At 37.2% G+C, this 19,515-nt stretch overlaps 1 protein-coding gene across 1 annotated transcript; it reads right to left on the minus strand.

Annotated features, from left to right (window-relative positions):
* Positions 1-2,412: 2,412 nt before the first annotated feature.
* Positions 2,413-19,219, minus strand: LOC105209703 (homeobox protein goosecoid). Its single transcript, XM_054227884.1, has 3 exons — positions 17,823-19,219; positions 16,229-16,581; positions 2,413-2,789 (listed from the first exon to the last, which is right to left on the minus strand). Exons 1-3 carry the CDS (start codon positions 18,586-18,588, stop codon positions 2,499-2,501), a joined length of 1,410 nt encoding a protein of 469 aa, XP_054083859.1. The 5' UTR covers positions 18,589-19,219; the 3' UTR covers positions 2,413-2,498.
* Between the last annotated feature and the right edge of the window lie 296 nt (positions 19,220-19,515).

The following is a 19,515-nucleotide window of genomic DNA, read 5'->3' on the forward strand; positions in this document are numbered from 1 at the left end:
TAGCTATCTTAATATTCAAGAATGATCCATCATATATACATATTTCTTATTACTTAATTAAACATTTCATTACTATTGAAATTCAAAAAAGTATAAATCATCGTCGGCAATTTATATTATTATCTTTGATTGCCTTAAATTTGAAAGTTTGTTCTTCGAGAATCTATCATCTGTTGAGGGATGGTACAAAACTTGGTGGTACAACCTTAGAAGACGCAACTCGAATTTAATACATCGAATGGATGCATAAATCTATGCGGTATATTGAAGTGAAGTCAGACAGCTCAAAAGCCATTTCATTAACCATACTTTTAAGCTTCACTCATATTTTTATGTAGAATTCTATATAAGCTGTCCACTGTGCGAATAGTTCCTTTGACACAAGCACAAAAGCTAGGTCGACAAATCATCACATCTGAAAATACCTTTCCTAAACATTTCTACATTTCTGATTTACTTGATTTTAAAATGATTTGTTACTTTCCATATTTATCAATTTAAATGGTTCACTGTCGTTTCAGTTTTGATTCTGGCACTACTATATACATAAGGTATTTGTATGTATGTATATACGAGTATTGCTTGCAACAGAGAGACTTTTGGATAGGAATGCATTACCTAGTTACTGCTAAAGTGGAATACTAAAGTATATATGCATGCGTTTGTGAGGTTTGCAAATTGTTTATAAGACAGGACAATTGATATTTCTAAGGATGCACAGGACATCCAGCATTCAGCAACACTGAATGTGCATTGCAGCAATGCCATCAATGTGTTGGTCATCCTTTGACAATCAAGTCGAATGCAAATTGTTATTTATAAAATTTCCAATAGCTACGAATCACAATTCCAGCAGTGAGATGAAAGGATGTGAAAGCAACAAACAACAACTGAAATGGTCAGTGACAATGCAAATTCACTGCAGTCTTCTTCACGACGACACCCTTGTTATATCCAATGGCCTTTTATTCATCAAGCTTTAAATTTTTCTATTTTTGCATTGTATCATTTCAGAACTTTGATTCAGTTAGTATTGCTTAACATACAATAGAAAAGAGCGGAGAATAGAAGAGTGAATGAAAAGACAATATGTGTTCATGTTCGAAAATTTTAATTTTTGTTTTAATGAGTGAATGGAATGGAAAAAAAATCTGTTCCCTAATTTATACGAGTTTCAAGCAATGCCAAGTCGTTCTGTAAATATCATTAAAAGACGAAGAAGATATTTTTAAACGATCCACTGAGACATTATCCTAGATATCTTAACCGATATTGATCAATTTTAGCACAGATCACCAAAAATAGTTTAAGAAAAAAATTCATAAAATCATGTTGGACTTCTTGCTATAAATCGTTCATTAAACTCTTGGCGACATATTCGTGGAACTTTTTTTATTCATACCTAATAAAATTCTTCTAGGTATCATGGTTTTTTAGTGAAATTGTTAGGAAAATACCGTCGGATTTCCGAAAACTTGCCTAGACGATACAGTCATTATATATGATTCGATAATTATATGTATATGGAAACGAGAGGAATACTAAAGAAAAAATATCAGTGATAAGATATACCAGACTCTGTCCTTCTATTTTTGAGATTGATTCTATTTGAAAACTAAATATGTATAATCGGAGTTTTTAACTTTTCTATATTGAACGAGTTTCTTCTAATTACAGCTATATGCCAAGTTTCAAGACTCTCTAAAATGCAGAGCAATTTTATTAGTAGTTATTTTCATATCAGCTCGAAGGTTTGCCATTGTCTACTGGGATCGGCTTCAAGTGTCTGTCAGTCGAGTCAGTACTCAGAGTTCAGTACACTAGCCTTCAAAGAAAAATTGAAATTCCAAAAACTGCTTTAATTATTATTAGTTTTTATTAAGTTTGACATTTTTTAATTAATTCTTAATTCTTACAATTAATGATTTATTGATTACATTTATATTTACTATGCATATTGGGCTAAGACAGTTATTCACTTAATTTAACACTTCGAAATCAAATAAAAAATGGACACGCGCACACCTTTAGCTACTAGTCAAATACATTTACAAATTGTGATTTATTACAATAAAAAAAATAAATGTCACAACAACACACTTTTACAGTTATATATAGTTTAATGCATAATTTATATTACAAAATTTATTAGTATAATTTAAGGCGCTATAACAAACAAACACATAATAATAAAAATAACAAACGAAACATACATACAAACAAACAGAGATATATACAATAGTTAAATAGATAATTAGCGACGGCTACATTCACACAACGTTTGGTGAAATTATACAAAATTGATATTATAAAATGGATTTTGATGAAAAAAAATAAAAACATTTTTGTCTTTATTTATATACACACACACACGCGCGTGCGCACACATTTCAAACTTTACAAATACCATTTTGGTCTAAGAACATACCAACTAAATTATATTTAAATTAAGGTGAAAATCTACATATGTACAAATAAGTGGCGTGGCGCACAGTGTTTTATGCCACCTCCAGGTCGGACGACTCATCGGCGTCGCTATTATAGCTATTCGGATCGGTTTTAATGTGATGACTCAGTTGACTGGCGTAATCCTCGGCGGCGCATTTCAGATTCGCCACAGCGGCCATTACAGCGCCGTTGGCGTTCACCGCGGCCATTCCCGCAGCGCCTGAGGCGCCTGACGGCGCGTTGCCGGCACCGCCGCACTGCTCCTCTTGCAGCTTACGCAGACGCTCCTGCTCCTCACGCTTCTGTTTACGCCACTTAGCGCGACGGTTTTTAAACCAAACCTGAAAAGACGAAATGAAAACGGAAACTTAATAAAATGAATTCTATATTTAAGCATTATTTTTCTGGATTCCTAAATGTAATATTCGATTACAATCTTCATTGGGAGCAAATATTTATTTTTTAATATTTTAATTTGCTTACGAAAACCTCAACACCCAAAGCAACCGTTGCACTTGCATGGCTGCCCCAATGAAAGAAATGTCTTTCAGCTCATGAAAGAGCACAAATGCGAAAACAATATTCGCATGGCAACGCAACGCGCAGCATATGAAATTTCATAAAATAGAAGACAACAAATTCCGCCGATTTAACGAAATTATAAGAGACATCCATCTGGACTCATCGCATGGAGTATTTAAACTGAAAAGTATTCAGATGTAAAAGTCGAAAATATTATGTACATTAAAAGGAAAATATTTCATTCGAGTACTAAATATGTGCTCTTTTCTTCCCTTTTCTTCTAAATGTATCCCACCTTTATTTGTTTATCGCCGTATAAGGAAACTTCAGAAAAATCGCTATGGCTTCAAAAACACTTTCATCCGTTTTTCAAATTAAATTTCAATAAGAAAATGTCGCATGTTTGAGTAGGAAGGAAGCAAGAAGAACAAATCAAAAGAAATAGAATAAAATTCACGTGGTCCCCGCGGTTATGCATAAAAGCCGCGTAACACCCGCGTTCCAGTCATGCCAGAAAAGTGCATTGAACAAAGAACCTTATTTTTCTTAAGAGCAACACAGATTTGGTTTTGCTTTGCTCGGTTTATTGTATTTATTTCCATTTTCTACTGAATCGCTAACACTGTTTTGGCTTCCATCCACGTCGCCTTATCTTTGAATCCTTGACGCACAACCGCACAACTTTTTCACACAAACATATGTACATTAGCTTTTTTTCATTTACATATTTGTAGATTTCCGCGGAGTGAAGCGTTGGTAAAGTGTGCGCCTTCAGATTTCCTGCTTACGCTCAGCTAAGCTTGACCTTTTGCTGCTAGCATTTCCCATCAGCCGACGTCGAACGTCGCTGCTCTGCGTTCGCGAAATACTTTTGTAATATTTAAATTACAGTTTTCTTTCTTTAGAGCTTCTTCTCGCGTACTTTCATTTGCTTCCCGCCTAATTAGGCGGTTTATTATAATTGTAATTAATTTTACATTGGCTTTTGCCAGAGCCAGCCTCACTCCCTTTCATGTACTTTACTGCTGTGCTAGTGTTCTTACGTTTACGCTGCTTTTCAGCAGCTTCCTGGGTGTGAGTTGCTATGCGCAACGTGGCGCTTTTCATAATACGCGCACTCCCCGCCCACTCGCGTTGGAGAAAGTTTTCTGGAAGCGTTCAGGCGGAAGTTGCAAATTGGTCTTTTAATTAAGACACAAAAACGCTACAAGAGGCCAACCGGGGAAGGCAAGACAAGAAAAACAAGCACAGAAAAAGGCAAACAACCAAACAGTAAAGAAGCAGCTCAAGAAAATGGATGGCAAATGGAAATTTCCTCCGCTCCACACTCCATATAGAGGGAGTTTCCGCCCGATTTCCCTCATTTAACTGGGCCTTTTCAGGTGGAGCAAGTTTGCTCATTCAATTTATTTCTGAGCATTGAAATTTGGATTAACTTTTCTCCTTGTTTGCCATTCAAAAATAAATAATTTTCTTATTATTATTATTTGTATTTTGTATTTGTTTAAATAAGGCAGGGTTGTGTAAATGACTTAAGGGTGAAATGTTCGCACACAGTGCAAATACAGCCAGAGATACATAGTAGTGTGAGGCGATGTCAGTGATGATTGGCGCTAGCTGCGAGAGAACTTAAGCCAACTCATGTTTACAGCTAACGTGGGTGGAGCTTCACTTTGTGCTTAATCGTTGGTGGGTGGTTGCAGGCGCATTGACCATTTCTATTTACACACACACACATTTACTAACACTTGCACCAAAGTAACGTTATCTATTTGGCATTTGCTTTGTTGTTGTGCAGGCTATGGTTTGGTGAATTGAGCCATGCTGAGTTTGGTCCTCACTTTACAACCTGATTCGTTGTTATCTCTCTCTGCTACCGGCGAGCACAAACCCTAATGCTTTGCGCGAAACAATAAAGAAAATAATTTAAAATCAACAAAATGCTCGCAGCTATTTTTCTAACTTTTAATTGAAAAATAAAAATAGAAGAGCGCGGCTGTTATTATTTTCACGTTACTTGTTGATAGTTTATTGTTGTTATCACTTTGTTTATTGTTGCTATCTGCATAGCTGCATTTTTTGTGCCGCTGCTCACAGTTCAAAGTATATTTCATTTTATTTATTGGAATTGCCAAATCAAAATGCAGTTGAGTGATTTTACGGAAAAGAACACACTCAAAAATCAACTGAGCCACTGCTATAGAGTACGCTCTCTTCATGCGGAATTTAAAATATGCAATCGCTATTTATTATTGCTCACAAAAAGATTTTTTTTTTTACAAAAGCAAAAACAAATATAAAACGCACAACAAAGCTTTTAAAGTGCTCTAATCACTAATTAAACTTGACATTTAGCGTAAAATCTTGTACTTTCTTTTTTACTTATCCATTGTAAATTTAAAACCGCCCAGGCGTTCAATGGCGAATACTTGTGCAAACATGCACACATACATATGTATGATATCTGTATGCTGCCAACACCTTGGCAACCTTTGATGATATCAAAGCGGTTGAATTCATTTAAGTATGTTTGTATATATGTATGTTTCTATGTATATTTAATGAAAGCTATCGTGGTGGTTATATTGCAATTTTGTTGTCTGTAACAATGTATGCCAGTTACAGTGTGGTTGCAAGCGAATCTGAGGCACATTTAAAGTGACGACTCAACAGTCTTAATCCCAGCTGTCAATTCGCATTTGTCAAATTGAGTGATTATATATTGCGAATTTGAGGCATGCATATAATATTATATAATTTTAAATTGAATCGTTTAAGTATTTGTCAAATACATATTATATATTAAATGAAGTCAAGCGCAAACTGAAATCATGCTTGTTGCTATGAAATTTAGACTACATTTAACAGAAATGGTTTTCGAAGCTTCTCCTTATGTTGGACTCTCCGGCCATTTTTGTGTTTAGAAAAGATAGGATGGTGAATTGCCACTTTAAAGTTATACTAAATGACTTTGAGTATATACAACCAAGCCTTAGAGAACTGCTACAAATCAGTATATATATATTGAAAATATTTAAGCAACAACAAGAATTATATTAAATAAATAGAAAAAGAATAAAAAATATATTTTTTTTGTAATTTTCCACAATACTATTACAATATATTACATTCAAGTTGTCAGTACTACTATATTAAGTCATAAATTGCCTAATACAACCACCAATCACGCACCCGCGTACTGGTTTGCCAATAACGGCTGTATACTGCAATGTTGCATTTACTAATTTTTCGCGGATTTCGCCTCTTAACTATGTAAATATTTTTCGATGAACAGCAAAAAAAAATTAATTATATGCATTACATTATTAAGTACTTTGGGCGCATTAATTTCCCATAAAATAGTGCAAAGTTAAACAAATAAAATAAACACACAAAAAATATATGTATGTATGTCCAAGCAAACATTAATTATAAAATTTGCGGCTAATTAAAATCGGTAATATTTAAATACCGAAAGTCAGTTGATTTTTCAAATTAAACAGCGCTAAACTAAAAATCTAGCAATAAAACGAATAAGAAATATACATATATAAATATTTGATGAATATACATGCATATATGCATATAGAAATATATAAAAAATATACATAATAATTGCATATTAAAAGGATCAGCGTGGCAAGGTCAGTTTGCTGCCGCTTACTAATCTCATAATTTTTCCAATCAACAGAATTTTCACAGTTTTTTCGCCATTTGCCATATGCGCCCACACTTTCTACTCTACATATGTTCATATACTATATGTAATTGTTATGGCGGTTTTGTACTATTGGCGACTGTATTAAAAAATCCGTGACTAAAACAAAATTTTAATAACCGCAAGCTGCTGGTCAGCAAATAGATGTAGATGTAGAATAGATGTAGATATGTACATATATGTAGATATAGATATATATGTATATACATAGGTGAACACGTGTAAAACAAACATAACACAAGCACTTACATATGTATCTACAACTAAAACGCTTGATTCCTATGTGTTTAATTCTTTACATATATACATTTTTACGCAGTGGCTGGTGTAAGGTTTGTTGCGACTAGTGTTGTTGTACTTGTGTTTTGAAACAGCGGTAAGCGGCCATTGTTATGAAAATGTTGGCTTAGTGGTGCAAAATATCCAAACTCCATTTTTCAAATTAAATAAACAGAAATTTTAAGCGCTTTATGGCCGCCACGGGCGCTGCGGGTGCTGAATAGTGCATTAAAAATTTACTCTATTTCATGCGAACCTACATATGTACATATATACATTATTTCCATATTCCAGAGCTTTTAGCAGGACAAATTATATAGAAATAGGCGAAGAATCAATGTAATGCACTGAGAGCTGATATTTGAGATTATTTACTTAAGAAACCATGAGAATTTTAGCAAAGATAAATTGATATTTCCAGCCGAAACATCAGCCGTCTTTTATGTATCTCCTCACGGTAGTTGAATTTGCATAAAGCTCAATACCTCGACGGGATTTTTATCAGGCATGAAAAATCTCAGCTAACTCCGAGAATCGCTTTACAGCCGCCTTGGTCTAAGCTGTGCCGTTTTTCCCTCGGTTTCCTCGCGTTTCAACGGCGTTATTTGAATTTTTAAACAATTCACTTAACAGCGAAAACTGCAAAATCAACACACGGCCAACTCAAAGCTGTGGCTGCGGCACGGTTCAATTTGAGCGCTCAATTCCCTAAGAACAAAATACGCACCGCAAGTGATGGTGAGCAAAATGGCCGCAAGCAATGCGCTGATACGAGTATGTGTGTATGTTGCTCTGTGTGTGTGTGTGCGTGTGTTTGTCTCAATTTTTCATATGCATATGAGTGTGCATGTGTGTGTATATATAGGCGGATTTTACAACTCTAAAGCGTATAAATCGCTGATACTCTGCGCCGCTAAGTTTTGTATGCTTTCGCAGGCGGTGATGCGCGGCCAAGCGGGTCGGCGTTGGCTGTAGCTGTGGCAGCGGCAGCGGCAATGGCAACGTGCATGAAATCCATTAAACAAACACACCCAGCAGCGGTTGATTTTTAATTAACTACACGCCACAGCAAAAAGTAAGCAAGCAGCCTGCGCCGTCGCACAATAACAACAGCAACAACAACACCAAAAATCAAGCCAATGGATTTCGATAGCGATACACGTATATATAAAGCTATCTACATATGAGTATATACATAGATATGTGCTCAGGTCACGAGCAAACAGACAAACATAATCACCATACACGCTCACCGACACCAGCCAATATGCACACTTAACCATGAATACACCAACACTGGCAACACCGTGTTGCACTTTTGCCGATTTCACAGAAACGTTGTTTTAATAAAAATTCAGTGAAACTGCCTCTCAACACCTCGTCGATTTTCGGCCTAGAGATTTTGGGCCGAAAAACAAACTTAGTTACACGGCTCCCACATGGCGTTGTGGCAATTTCAGCAACATCAGCACATACCCCTCCCCCCAAATGCCCGCCCGTTAGAAACTAAAGTGGCGCCATGGATTAAAGTTGCTGCACCGATTGCTCACTGTGTGTGTGTGTGTGTGAGTGCTGTTGCAACCAAAGCATACGAGTTGCACACATGACTGCCTTCAATCTAACGAGTGCAACGCAAAAAGCCAGCTAACCGGCAACAACAACAACAACGCCGAGGCAAAAATTACTGCCAATGTTTTGACTATATTTCGGCATTTTAGGCAAACAAGTGAGGCTGATAGGTTGTAGAGGTTGCTGTGGTTATGTTGGTTGTATGCCTTACTTTGATCGTGTTGGCTGCAATGCACTCAGCCACTTTGGCTGCATGAGGCTGGTTGTCACAACTTTGCGCTTGGCTAATCTCAGCAGCTGTCATCATGTCACCAACTACTCAGACGCAAACAAGTACATAGCTCTCACTGAAAGCAATTTTCCATTGCTGCCTCTCGCACACACAGCACACAGGAAATACGCACCTAGTCTAATTAGAAGCTAAAGTAAAAAAAAATATAAAAAAAAGTTGAAAAGATTCAACTGTACTACTCTCGTACAAGGCACAAGTCTCAAATGGCTTCAGCTGATTGAAAACGCTCGAAAACTTGACTGCAAAATTGATGTGATTAAAAGTAAAAGATTCATGTTTCCACAACAGAATTGGGTAGTGTGAATAAATTTGCATCAATTACATGCCAATCAATGGGGATTGAATGGAATTTTAAAATATATACATATTTGCTGAAAATCAGTCAAGCCGCTTTTCTATTTCTAAAACTTCAGGAAAAAGAAAAAAAAATATCGAAAATATATATAAGAAAAGAAGCAATAGAAAACGGAAAAAATGGGATCCCCAAATCTTAAATTCACGTCATCGTCTGAAGAAGTGTGTGTTTATTTGTGTTTTGAAAGGACTAAACGCGCCGCTCTATTATTGAAGCATTATCCACAACATTTTCACCACGCAATGCCTCAAAATGTGGATACGTACGAGTATTCCCGAGCACAAAAGTGCACAATCATCTTTGCAACGTTCTTAACACATATTTTGTTGTCGAATGTGTCTTATGAGCACATTTTTGGAACATTTTGTTTTTTTTTTATTGCTTTATTGTTACTAAATACAAATAGCTATGTATGTATGTATGTCGGAATGCCACTTGTTTATTGTTATAGTTTTTCCTTTTTTGCCGCTGTTTTTTCAAGCCATCTAAGTAAGGCTTAAGTAGACCGACAAAAGGACAACAATTAGCAGCAATTGCTGGCTCTATCTGGCCGCATTTAGGTTAGGTGCCTTTTGAAGTTTGCGCTCTTTTGCGAAGGTGTATTTGTATATACAAACAAATAAAAATAAAATATCACTTAAGCTGTGGTATTTGGACCACCAAGTCTGTGTTTGTTTAAAACTTTTATACGGCATTTATCAGTATACGAGGTATGCTCAAAAAATAACGGGAATTTTAAAATTTCCAATAGAAAGTGAAATTTTTTTTTCAAAAAACGAAAATTCCCGTTATTTTTTGAACACAGGTCATATTTTATAAATGTATTTATGTAATATTTACATGCAATAAATTGAATTTATTACAACCACAAATTGCATGCATATTTGCAAACTGTAGGAAAAACCCACCCGTTTTGGTGTTTCATTACTTTTATGGCGTAAATTAAAATATTGTTTATTTTTGTATGAATTAAATGAAATTAAATGGCAATGAGTTGGAATCAGCAGATTTTCGTTGATTTTAAATAACGTAACAAGTGGCCGGCGGCAATGTGTCCGCAACCTTGCATTTCACACACTCTCACACCAACACACTCACACACTCGCATTCAATGTAGCATGCATATTTCATGCACAAACCACCACCAAAGTGGCTGATATGATGTTCACACCCTCACCCGCAAAGTTTGGGCGCACAATGCCATGAAAGTGTTTACGTTTTATTAAAGCACTTGAGCCACACATTGCGGTTTTACAATAAATGCCACTTGCAGCTAAAATTATTATTTTCATAATTTCTGCTTATTGAGAACACGCTATTTCAAAAATACAAACACCCTCATCCATACTATTATGTACATATACACACCGCTGTTGGGCTGTAAGCTTGTCAGGATACACTATGAAGGTACGTAAGTCGTTGTGTGCAAAGCATTAAGCAAGTGTGTGAGTGTGTGTGTGAGTGTGTGTGTTCGTGCTTTTAACCTGTCTCCTCAGGGATTTGCTGTTATTTAAGGTTTCGGTTTGTTTTGCTTGCAGCGCATAAACATTTTTATGGAGTAACTTTAAATTATGCCCTCAAGTGTTGCAACTATAGCAGGCCACAAGGAGCCAAGCTTTGCCATTTATATACTTTCAAATTCGATCCGCCGGCATATGCAATCCTTAGCAAAACATTGACAAAGTGCGTTAATGTTGTTATTGTATTAGCTATTTGTGCCGCCAGCTTCCCGGCGGGTGGGAGAGAGCGAGAGGGAAAGAGTGCATAAATTTACACTTAAGTGAAATTTTCATTTTATTTTATTTTGTGCGCGGGGGAAAAATATTATGAAATAAAATAAAGCGTTAAGTCGAAAAACGTGGCAACAATTCACCGGAATCCATAAGCCGATTCTATGGCAGTGTACCATATGCTAGAGGAAAATAGCAAAATACAACACTTGCCACTTAATAAAGCTGATTTTTTATAACTAAAAAAACATTTTAAATTTAAAATTTTAGTATTTTCAATTTATCGCTCATGATCTCTCATCTCTCTCGAGTAGCATCCAAAAAGCATTGTTTAATCATATGCTTGCTTCTCTATACATTCTTACTTACATACACATACATAGTATGTCTATATAACTGATAATTATGCGCGCAGTTTTGTTGCTCTCTCAGCACTCTGGGATTTATACTTTTTAAAATACTTGAGGTTTAAATAAAAATAATAATGATTTGTGAAATCAAAACAAGTAAATGGAAGAAAACTTAAAATTCCATACAAAAGCACAACTACAAATATGCAAATATTCAACAATCTCGAGAAAAATCTCCAAATCAATTTGCATATTTCCTCATCACCAACATAGCAACAACAACGGCTTCACAGTGACTCGGCATTAACTTGGCATTTTCGCTGTCAACGGCAGGCAAATTGAGTGGCTAAATGACAAACGTAAGCGGTAGACATATACATGCATATGTATGTATAAGTAATATGTATGTATGTGTAACATGTACTTGTGTGCGTGTGACTGTCTTCAAACCTATTATGCCAATGCACACTTAAACGGCAGATTTTCAATAATTATTGCCACTTATGTCATTTCCAAGGCGCATTGAGTCACTACTGTCTGTCTGTCTGTCTGTCTGTATGTAAATACATACCAATCAGTCCATACGGTCTTACAAATCTTTTTTACACACACTAGTCGCGACATGTGTGACCAGCGTACGCATAAGTGTCGCTCTCGCAACTCCTGTTCAAGCGTTGTTGGCCAGCGCACTGCTCTGCCGCACGCTGGAAGGACAGTCGAAACGGCTCTTTCTTTCTTTGCTGTTCGGCTCAAGTGGCAACACTTTTGTTTAAGTAAAATTATGCTAAACAGTAGCAACGGCTTCATCCAATACTCGGGCACATATGATTGTATGTGTGTATGTATGGGTGTTTATAAATGATTTGGAGTACTTGTATAAGCAATTACTTTGAGTGTCTCGAAAGGCCTAAAGTGCGAGCTACTGTAATGTGCGGATGCATATGTACATACATATACATACATACATATGTATGGATGGAAGATGTGTTCATTTGTAAGCTTGGTTTTGCTTTATTAGATCGCTGCAGGTCTGTGTGAACACCTTCACAACACATCATACACTTTAATATGTTAATTACACGTATGGCTGCAGCTTTTGGAGAATACTCATTTACATATATATACATACATATAGTATATACAGCTGGGTAAGTGTACTTATTAGCGTTGGCATTCCGATATAATCAAGAGATTAATAGTCAATTTGTAAGGCAAATGTATTTTCAGTTATTTTTTAGATCCATTTATGGAATGTGATTAATTAAATATTTTTTCGATTTCGAATATTCGATTGTGATTTCTTAAATTATTTGTCAGTTGTAATTTTAGGTTGTAATTTAAAATTTCATCAGCGATAATTCGATTGGTAATTGAAATTTATTAGCAAGAGTTCAAGAATTTTTTGTGTGACCACACAGAAAACGCCAGAGCACAAGTGAAATTGAATAGTCATCGGTCGGCAATCAAGCATAAGAATTCAAATTCAACTAATCCTGTCGTTCAAGTGTTTGACGTGATTTGGCTTTCGACTTGAAACCACCAAAAAAAGACAATAACGAAAGAGTCGAATTGTTGTTATAACTGCTGCATGCGCGTTTGTACAAAATTGAAGCGCTTTGCAAATATTTGTCTTTAGAAAAGAGTGAAAAAGTGAATGCGAGCGTAATTTGTTCTCAGCCAACGAGCCTCGACGAACGGAATGCCAATCGCATTGACAAATGAAAATATTTGACTACGCCTAAATACTCAATGCCGACATACATACATACATACATACAAATATGTGAGTATTGTTGGAGGTGAAAAATATTGTAAATATTGGTGCTACTGTGTGGGCTCGTACTGATCAAATATTAGTTGAATTTGAGATAATATCCAAAAACAACGAAAATAATTAAAAGCAGCAGAAAACAACAAAAAATGTAAAAAAAGGTAAATTAATGTAGACATACATATATATTTATATGTATACTCGTATAGCAATTTGCAGCAGTTAAATGGTTTATTTTCATTTAAATAAGGTTTCTTCACGATCAACCATAAGTGTATGCATACTTGCATACATACAGACATACATACGTGCATATGAGCGAGTGCACAAACGCGAAGATCAAAGCAAACAATACAGTTGTGAGATTAGTGGTATTGTGCAGCCTTTCGACAGCACGCAGAGAGTCAAACAGTAGCTAACACTTGAAGATTGACTGTGAGAAAATACCAAGTCATTCAGCTTTATGGCTTCCTTCCTACATACATTTGTATATTGTATGAAGTATTGTCTAGATTTTTGTTGTTGTTGTTGTATTTCTATTATTCCATAAGTAGCATATCACACAACGAAATTATACAAAAATTTCGAGAAACACTTTTTGCTAATAGAGGCTAACACCGTAGATAATGACGAATAAAAATCTTTCAACCTTATATTTAGGAAAAAAAGCTTGACAAGACATCATACAAAGGTGTGAGAACCAATTAGGTATATGGATATAATATTAAATTCAAATAATTTAAATTAAATTATATGCATTATAGTAGTTTATAAAGACTACCATTGCCCGCAAAAAATAGTAGACAGAAACCAAGAAATAAATCTGTTTGTTCACAGCATTACATAATCACCATTAGAAATAACTTTGATCTCATCTATAGCAGTAGGTCTCATCACTCCGCCAAACAACGAACGGTTTTAGTGTATTCTCCTCTCCCCTCCGCCCACCACTTATTCGAAGCTTAAAGCAAGGAATGAAAGTGACAAAGCTCACACCGTCAATGCTAATGCGAAAGCTCTTAGCCTGCGGTCAAATAACATTAAACGGAGGCATTATTTTCGCACTTGACAGATTTCCGGGTCACACCCGTTGCCTTCAACACACCCCCACTCACTACTCACACACTATCAAAATTTACAAAACAAATTGAAAGTGATAAAATACCTTACGGCGTCTACTTAAGCATATCCTTAAATATCATATACCATACTAAACGTGTTTTGTAACAATATGTATGTCTTGATATGAGTAGATATGCTGATTACTATTAGATAAACAGCCAAGACATCGTACACACACACATCCAAAGCAACTAATGCTGTTGCAACTTATTCAAACTCAAGGTAATAATCCTAATTACTGCACAAATGTCCACAAATGTGTGTTGACACGCCAACCAAAGCTCAAGGAAACCCAAACTCCCTCACCAGCGTCTGGCGTTGGTGGACTATTTATATTAGAGGCACACAAAGCATAGTTGAATGTGCAAGCCAAACAAATGCACACACAACCCCTTTCACCGACCGTTGTTTGCTGCTATGTATGTGTGTGTGTGTGTGGGTGTGGTTGTTGTATCATGCAACTACTTAACAACAACTACTTTGTAACGAAGCTTACAATCAACGCACAAATCCCTACAAATGCAGCGCTTAGCTTGTGCTGGAATCATACCGCCCGCGTACCCCACATCTCTCACTTACTCGGCCCGACGGTGTCAAAACGTATGGTGTTTAATTGCCATTTAAAGCACAAACAACAAACGCGTCGATATGTATGCACACAAGGAGACGCTGCGGCGTTTCGAAAGTTATATAATACAAATTGAATTGTCAACTCGTCGCATGTTTGCTAATTTGTTGACAAATCGTTATATTAATGGATCTATCAAATAACACAACAACAACAGCACAGCTAAATGCTAAACGCTAAATGTTGCACATTCATTTGTATTCCAAATCCATTTGTGGGATTTTCTTCAAATAACAACAGCAACAACAATTATCAATGAGTAACAATAAGCATTATAACAACAACAACGCTCAGCGCTCAAAAACTCCTAAGGTTTGCATAAATTTTTATGGTTTTTAAAGTAAACATCGCACTCAGGGGTGGTTGAACGCACCCTGCAAAACAGTTGTTCTGCCAGCGCGTTAAGCTATCCCGCGGGTATAATTTTTGTTACGCTCGTACCAAGGTGATGTTGTTGTTGCTGTTGTTGGTATTACTATCGGTTTTGCTTTTAACGCATCTTACACACGCAATTCACTCAGCTTTATCCGCTGTGTGACTGCTGGCCTGCCAACTTTGCTGTGCCACGAAGCTTGTTTTTCGTCTGTATTAGCATGCATTAGAAAGAGGCTGAGGGCGGAGGACGTACGGGTGCACTTGAGTGTGTGTGCCTTGGTAATGCTGTGCATTCTCAGCACTCCGTCCATGTCCGTCCCACAGCCGGCAAACGACTTTGTTTACATTGCAAATCAAAATGCGATCTCTGTAAATTACGCCACATCCAACAACAACAATCCCAACTTCATTGAAATTAAGTGAAATGATAATTTTGATTTTATCATGGGTATGCCCGTTTACTCCCACTTGCGGAGAACAGTTGGTTATTTACCATGCATATACATATATATATATATGTAAACGTTTGGTATTTATCGACTCCTTAGTGGTATGCTATTTGCCATTGTTATTCTTATTATTGTTTTTGTTGTAATTGTTGTCGTGGTCGGAAGCCTCTCAATTAAAGCGAACAACTAAATAAACAAAGTGATTTTCTCAAATGACTGCACTCAATTGGTTTCGCGCGGAAAAATCAGCAGCAATCCTTGGCGGAAATGATTTCCCTGCATATAAATGAGTTGACTCAGACACAAGGTTTCACAAGGATTTGCTTACTAACGCACAGGGCAGGGATTCTTGAAAATTTAGTTTCGTAACCAACTCCGTTACAAACGATCAGATACCCTTGATCCATGCAAGACGTAAAGCCAAAAATGTCCATGACACTTTAAATCATTAACTGTTAATGTATTAATCCACATAAAGAAATGAGATTTCGAATATTTCAAATTAACTATTTCTGAATTTGTGTATTCCCCTTAGATTTCCGTAAGCAAAAATTGTCCCACTAATGTATCTATATTTCTAGTAATATGATCAAATATAAAAGTTGAAGTTGTAAACTCACCTCCACACGCTCCTCCTTGAGATCCACTTTCAGCGCTAACTGCTCGCGTAGCACCACATCGGGATAGTGTGTCTTGTCGAAAGTCGCCTCAAGCTGCTCCAATTGTTCTTCGGTGAAAATTGTGCGATGACGGCGCTTTCGTTTTGGCGGTGGTCCATGACCCAAATGATGGGCCACATGATGGTGCGGGTGATGCGGGTGGTGCAAGTGATGCGCATGGTGGGGATGTGTGTGCGCTGCTAGGGCGGCCGCCGCGGCACCATGACCGCTGACATGAGCCTGCATTTGCGCTGCAGCCACATGAGCGACCGCGGCGGCGTGCATGTAATTTGGATAGAAATTCGGGTACGCCACTGTGGAAGAGTCAAGGCGAAAGAATGTAAAATTTACATGTATATGAATACGGGTTTTTGGTAGTCAAATTAAAATATGCGTAGCAAAAATGAGCTCGAACGCAGAAACTTTGAATATACAAAAGCGGAGATTTTTATGCTTCGCACTCGTTGTAACGAGATATTTTTCAGTAAAAGTAGCAGCATAAAGAAGCGACGAAAAAGCAGCGCCATAAGTGCATTCATATTTGTGTACATACGAATTTTTTCGGCTCAACTTTTTACGGTTTAATTTGAGCGTAAATTTTTATTTTTTTCTATATTTTTTGTTGGTTTATGTAAATCGGAACGGAAAATTCAAATACTTTTAACATTTGAATAATTTAGTGTTGCTGTAAATTGTAAGCCATTTTAAGCATACTTTATATTTGAAAAGTAAAATCCAACATCTTCTTTTGCATGAGTAAGCATAAATCCTTGACAGGATAACGGTAATACCTGCCGCCAGCTTCAAGACACGATGAAAAGCATCTTAAAGAATCTTCACTTTGATAAAAGCCAATAATATTCCATGCAATATTTTTTTCTATTTGTACTTTAGTGATTCTAGATAAATCTTCCAGCCAGCAGCATTCCAGCTCACCCATACAAAAGTGTAGAAATCATCTTTTGCGGTTCATTGCATTTTACGTGCCATTCACTCATTCCTCAAATCCCTTTCGCCGCAGCTCGAATGCAAAGCGAGAGAAGAGTTCTAAAATTACGTTGCATAGGTACGCTAATGCGGCACAAGTGTTGCTGTAAAAATACCGTAAACCAGAGAAAATGCTATAATATAATATAAGCTCACACTTTCCGCCCTCTAATTTGCAGCGCGTGGAATGAAAGCACTGAGAGGTGGTGGGTGTGAGGGTACATGTAAGCGCGTTACTTAAGAGTTGTTTGGTAAAAGGTATATTCAAATAGACCAACAGACAAGGAATAGAGGTAAATTGATCACCGCATTACACAAAGCCGAGCATAGACGAGCGCTCAGACGTAAAGCTTTTTATATGTCTAGCGTTTTAATGATTTTTCTGCGGTATTCTGCATATTTACAGTCGCAAATACAAATTTATATTTCTTATGAAGGCATCTTCTGGGCTGGATTAAAAGATTTCTGTGAGCCTATAAATGTTTTATGCTACAGAACTGCGCAAGAGGCTCAGCATAATGTAGATTATTATGAGTCATATTTATAAAAAATATTAACGTTTACTCACCTAAGAAATCGGATGGAGAGGCGGCGAACCCGGTGGCGGCAGCTGCGGCTAAATGGCCCAAATGCAAGCCGGGATGCTGCAACATGGCAGGAACCCGTTGCGGTCGTATGGGGCTCGTTGCCGCTGAACTGGAATTAGAACTGGGTGAGGCGGGGGAATCGGAGCGCTTTGTGCCACCGATGACCATATGACTGGTGTTGTTATTGTTGTTACTGTTATTAATATTACTACTATTTACGGCGGATCTTGAACCACCTAAAATACTGTCAATGGTAAAGAGTGAAGCCGCTGCGGCCGCGGCAGTTGCGGTGCCTGCCGCAGGTCGGTGTGGACGCTCATCGTCAATGATGGTGGCGCCGGATTGCGATCCATCATCAGAGGAGGGAGTTTGTGATTGCGACTGCTGGTGGTGTTGATGTTGCTGCATTTGATTTTGTTGCTGTTGTTGCAACACCGATTGTAATCGTTGTCCCAGATAGCCACATTGTTGCGAATTTAAAAGCATCGCGGTAGTCAAATAGGCGGCATTCGGCGTACTCGACGGTGGGGATCGCGAACTTTGACGACTTTGACTCATATGTTGTAAGTTAGACTGCTGTTGTTGCAATTGTTGCTGTAAATGGTGTTGGTGTTGTTGTTGCTGCTGCTGGTGATGATGTTGTTGCTGATGATGTTGGTGTTCACTGAGCGGACTCCCCGTACCAACTATTCCGACGGCATAACGTTTCATAGCAACTCCACTGGGAGGAGTGGTCGTCTCAACCATATCACTGTTGTTGTTATGAAGCAATGCGGAATTACTAATGGCAATCGTTGCGTTATGCGATGTCAAAGGCAACGAGAGCGACAATGGGGGTGGTGTTGGTGGAGGCGACGTCGGTGATGGACTCGGTGTACTGACCACTGTTATTTTAAATTTTGGATGCTTGGCGCCTTTTGAATCCAATCCACCGACCAACTGGGTGGGCGCATTCCACAGTGAGGACAGAATTTTGGCGATTTTTATTTGTACTTGAACACAGGAAATCTATATATTTTACTGAATCAGTTTCGGTACGTTTACTTTGTTAGCAAGTATACAGTACTAAGTTATTCATAGAATCTTTTTTTTTAATATTTTTCATTTATAATATTTAGTATTTGTCTAATCTAGTAATCTTGTAATCTCTTACACTATAACTTTATTAGCACGAACGCACGCACTTAATACAGTAGATAATTATTCACTGATTGACCACTGACACTGACCGACTGCATACACGCGCGCTTCAATTATATTTGGAAAATGAAAGAGTGTTTAATTAAATCCACAAAATCTACGCGTGAAATCTTTCAGCCAACCAACCCTTCTGACTCGAAATTCGAAACTGTTTTATCTGTTCTTTGACGGCGATACAAACACTGGCATCTCTCAGCCAGCCAAACATCCACACATACACGCCACCATAAAATCAGGCATTACATTCATATGTTAAACCTGTCAAACAGCTTCTAATACCGGACGACATCTTTATATTGCCATCCTCCACTCAAAACCAGTTCGAGCATGGCATTTCTGGCATTCGGATAAGCAAAGCCAACCATTGCAACCAATCAGAACAGCTCGAAATTGTTGTTTTGTGCGTGCAGAGAGCACAAATCCGCTAAGACACACCCATCCGTTAGCTACCATATTGGAAAATGATTGCAACTC

Source organism: Zeugodacus cucurbitae, chromosome 3, assembly GCF_028554725.1.
Source record: "Zeugodacus cucurbitae isolate PBARC_wt_2022May chromosome 3, idZeuCucr1.2, whole genome shotgun sequence".
Lineage (NCBI taxonomy): Eukaryota > Metazoa > Arthropoda > Insecta > Diptera > Tephritidae > Zeugodacus > Zeugodacus cucurbitae.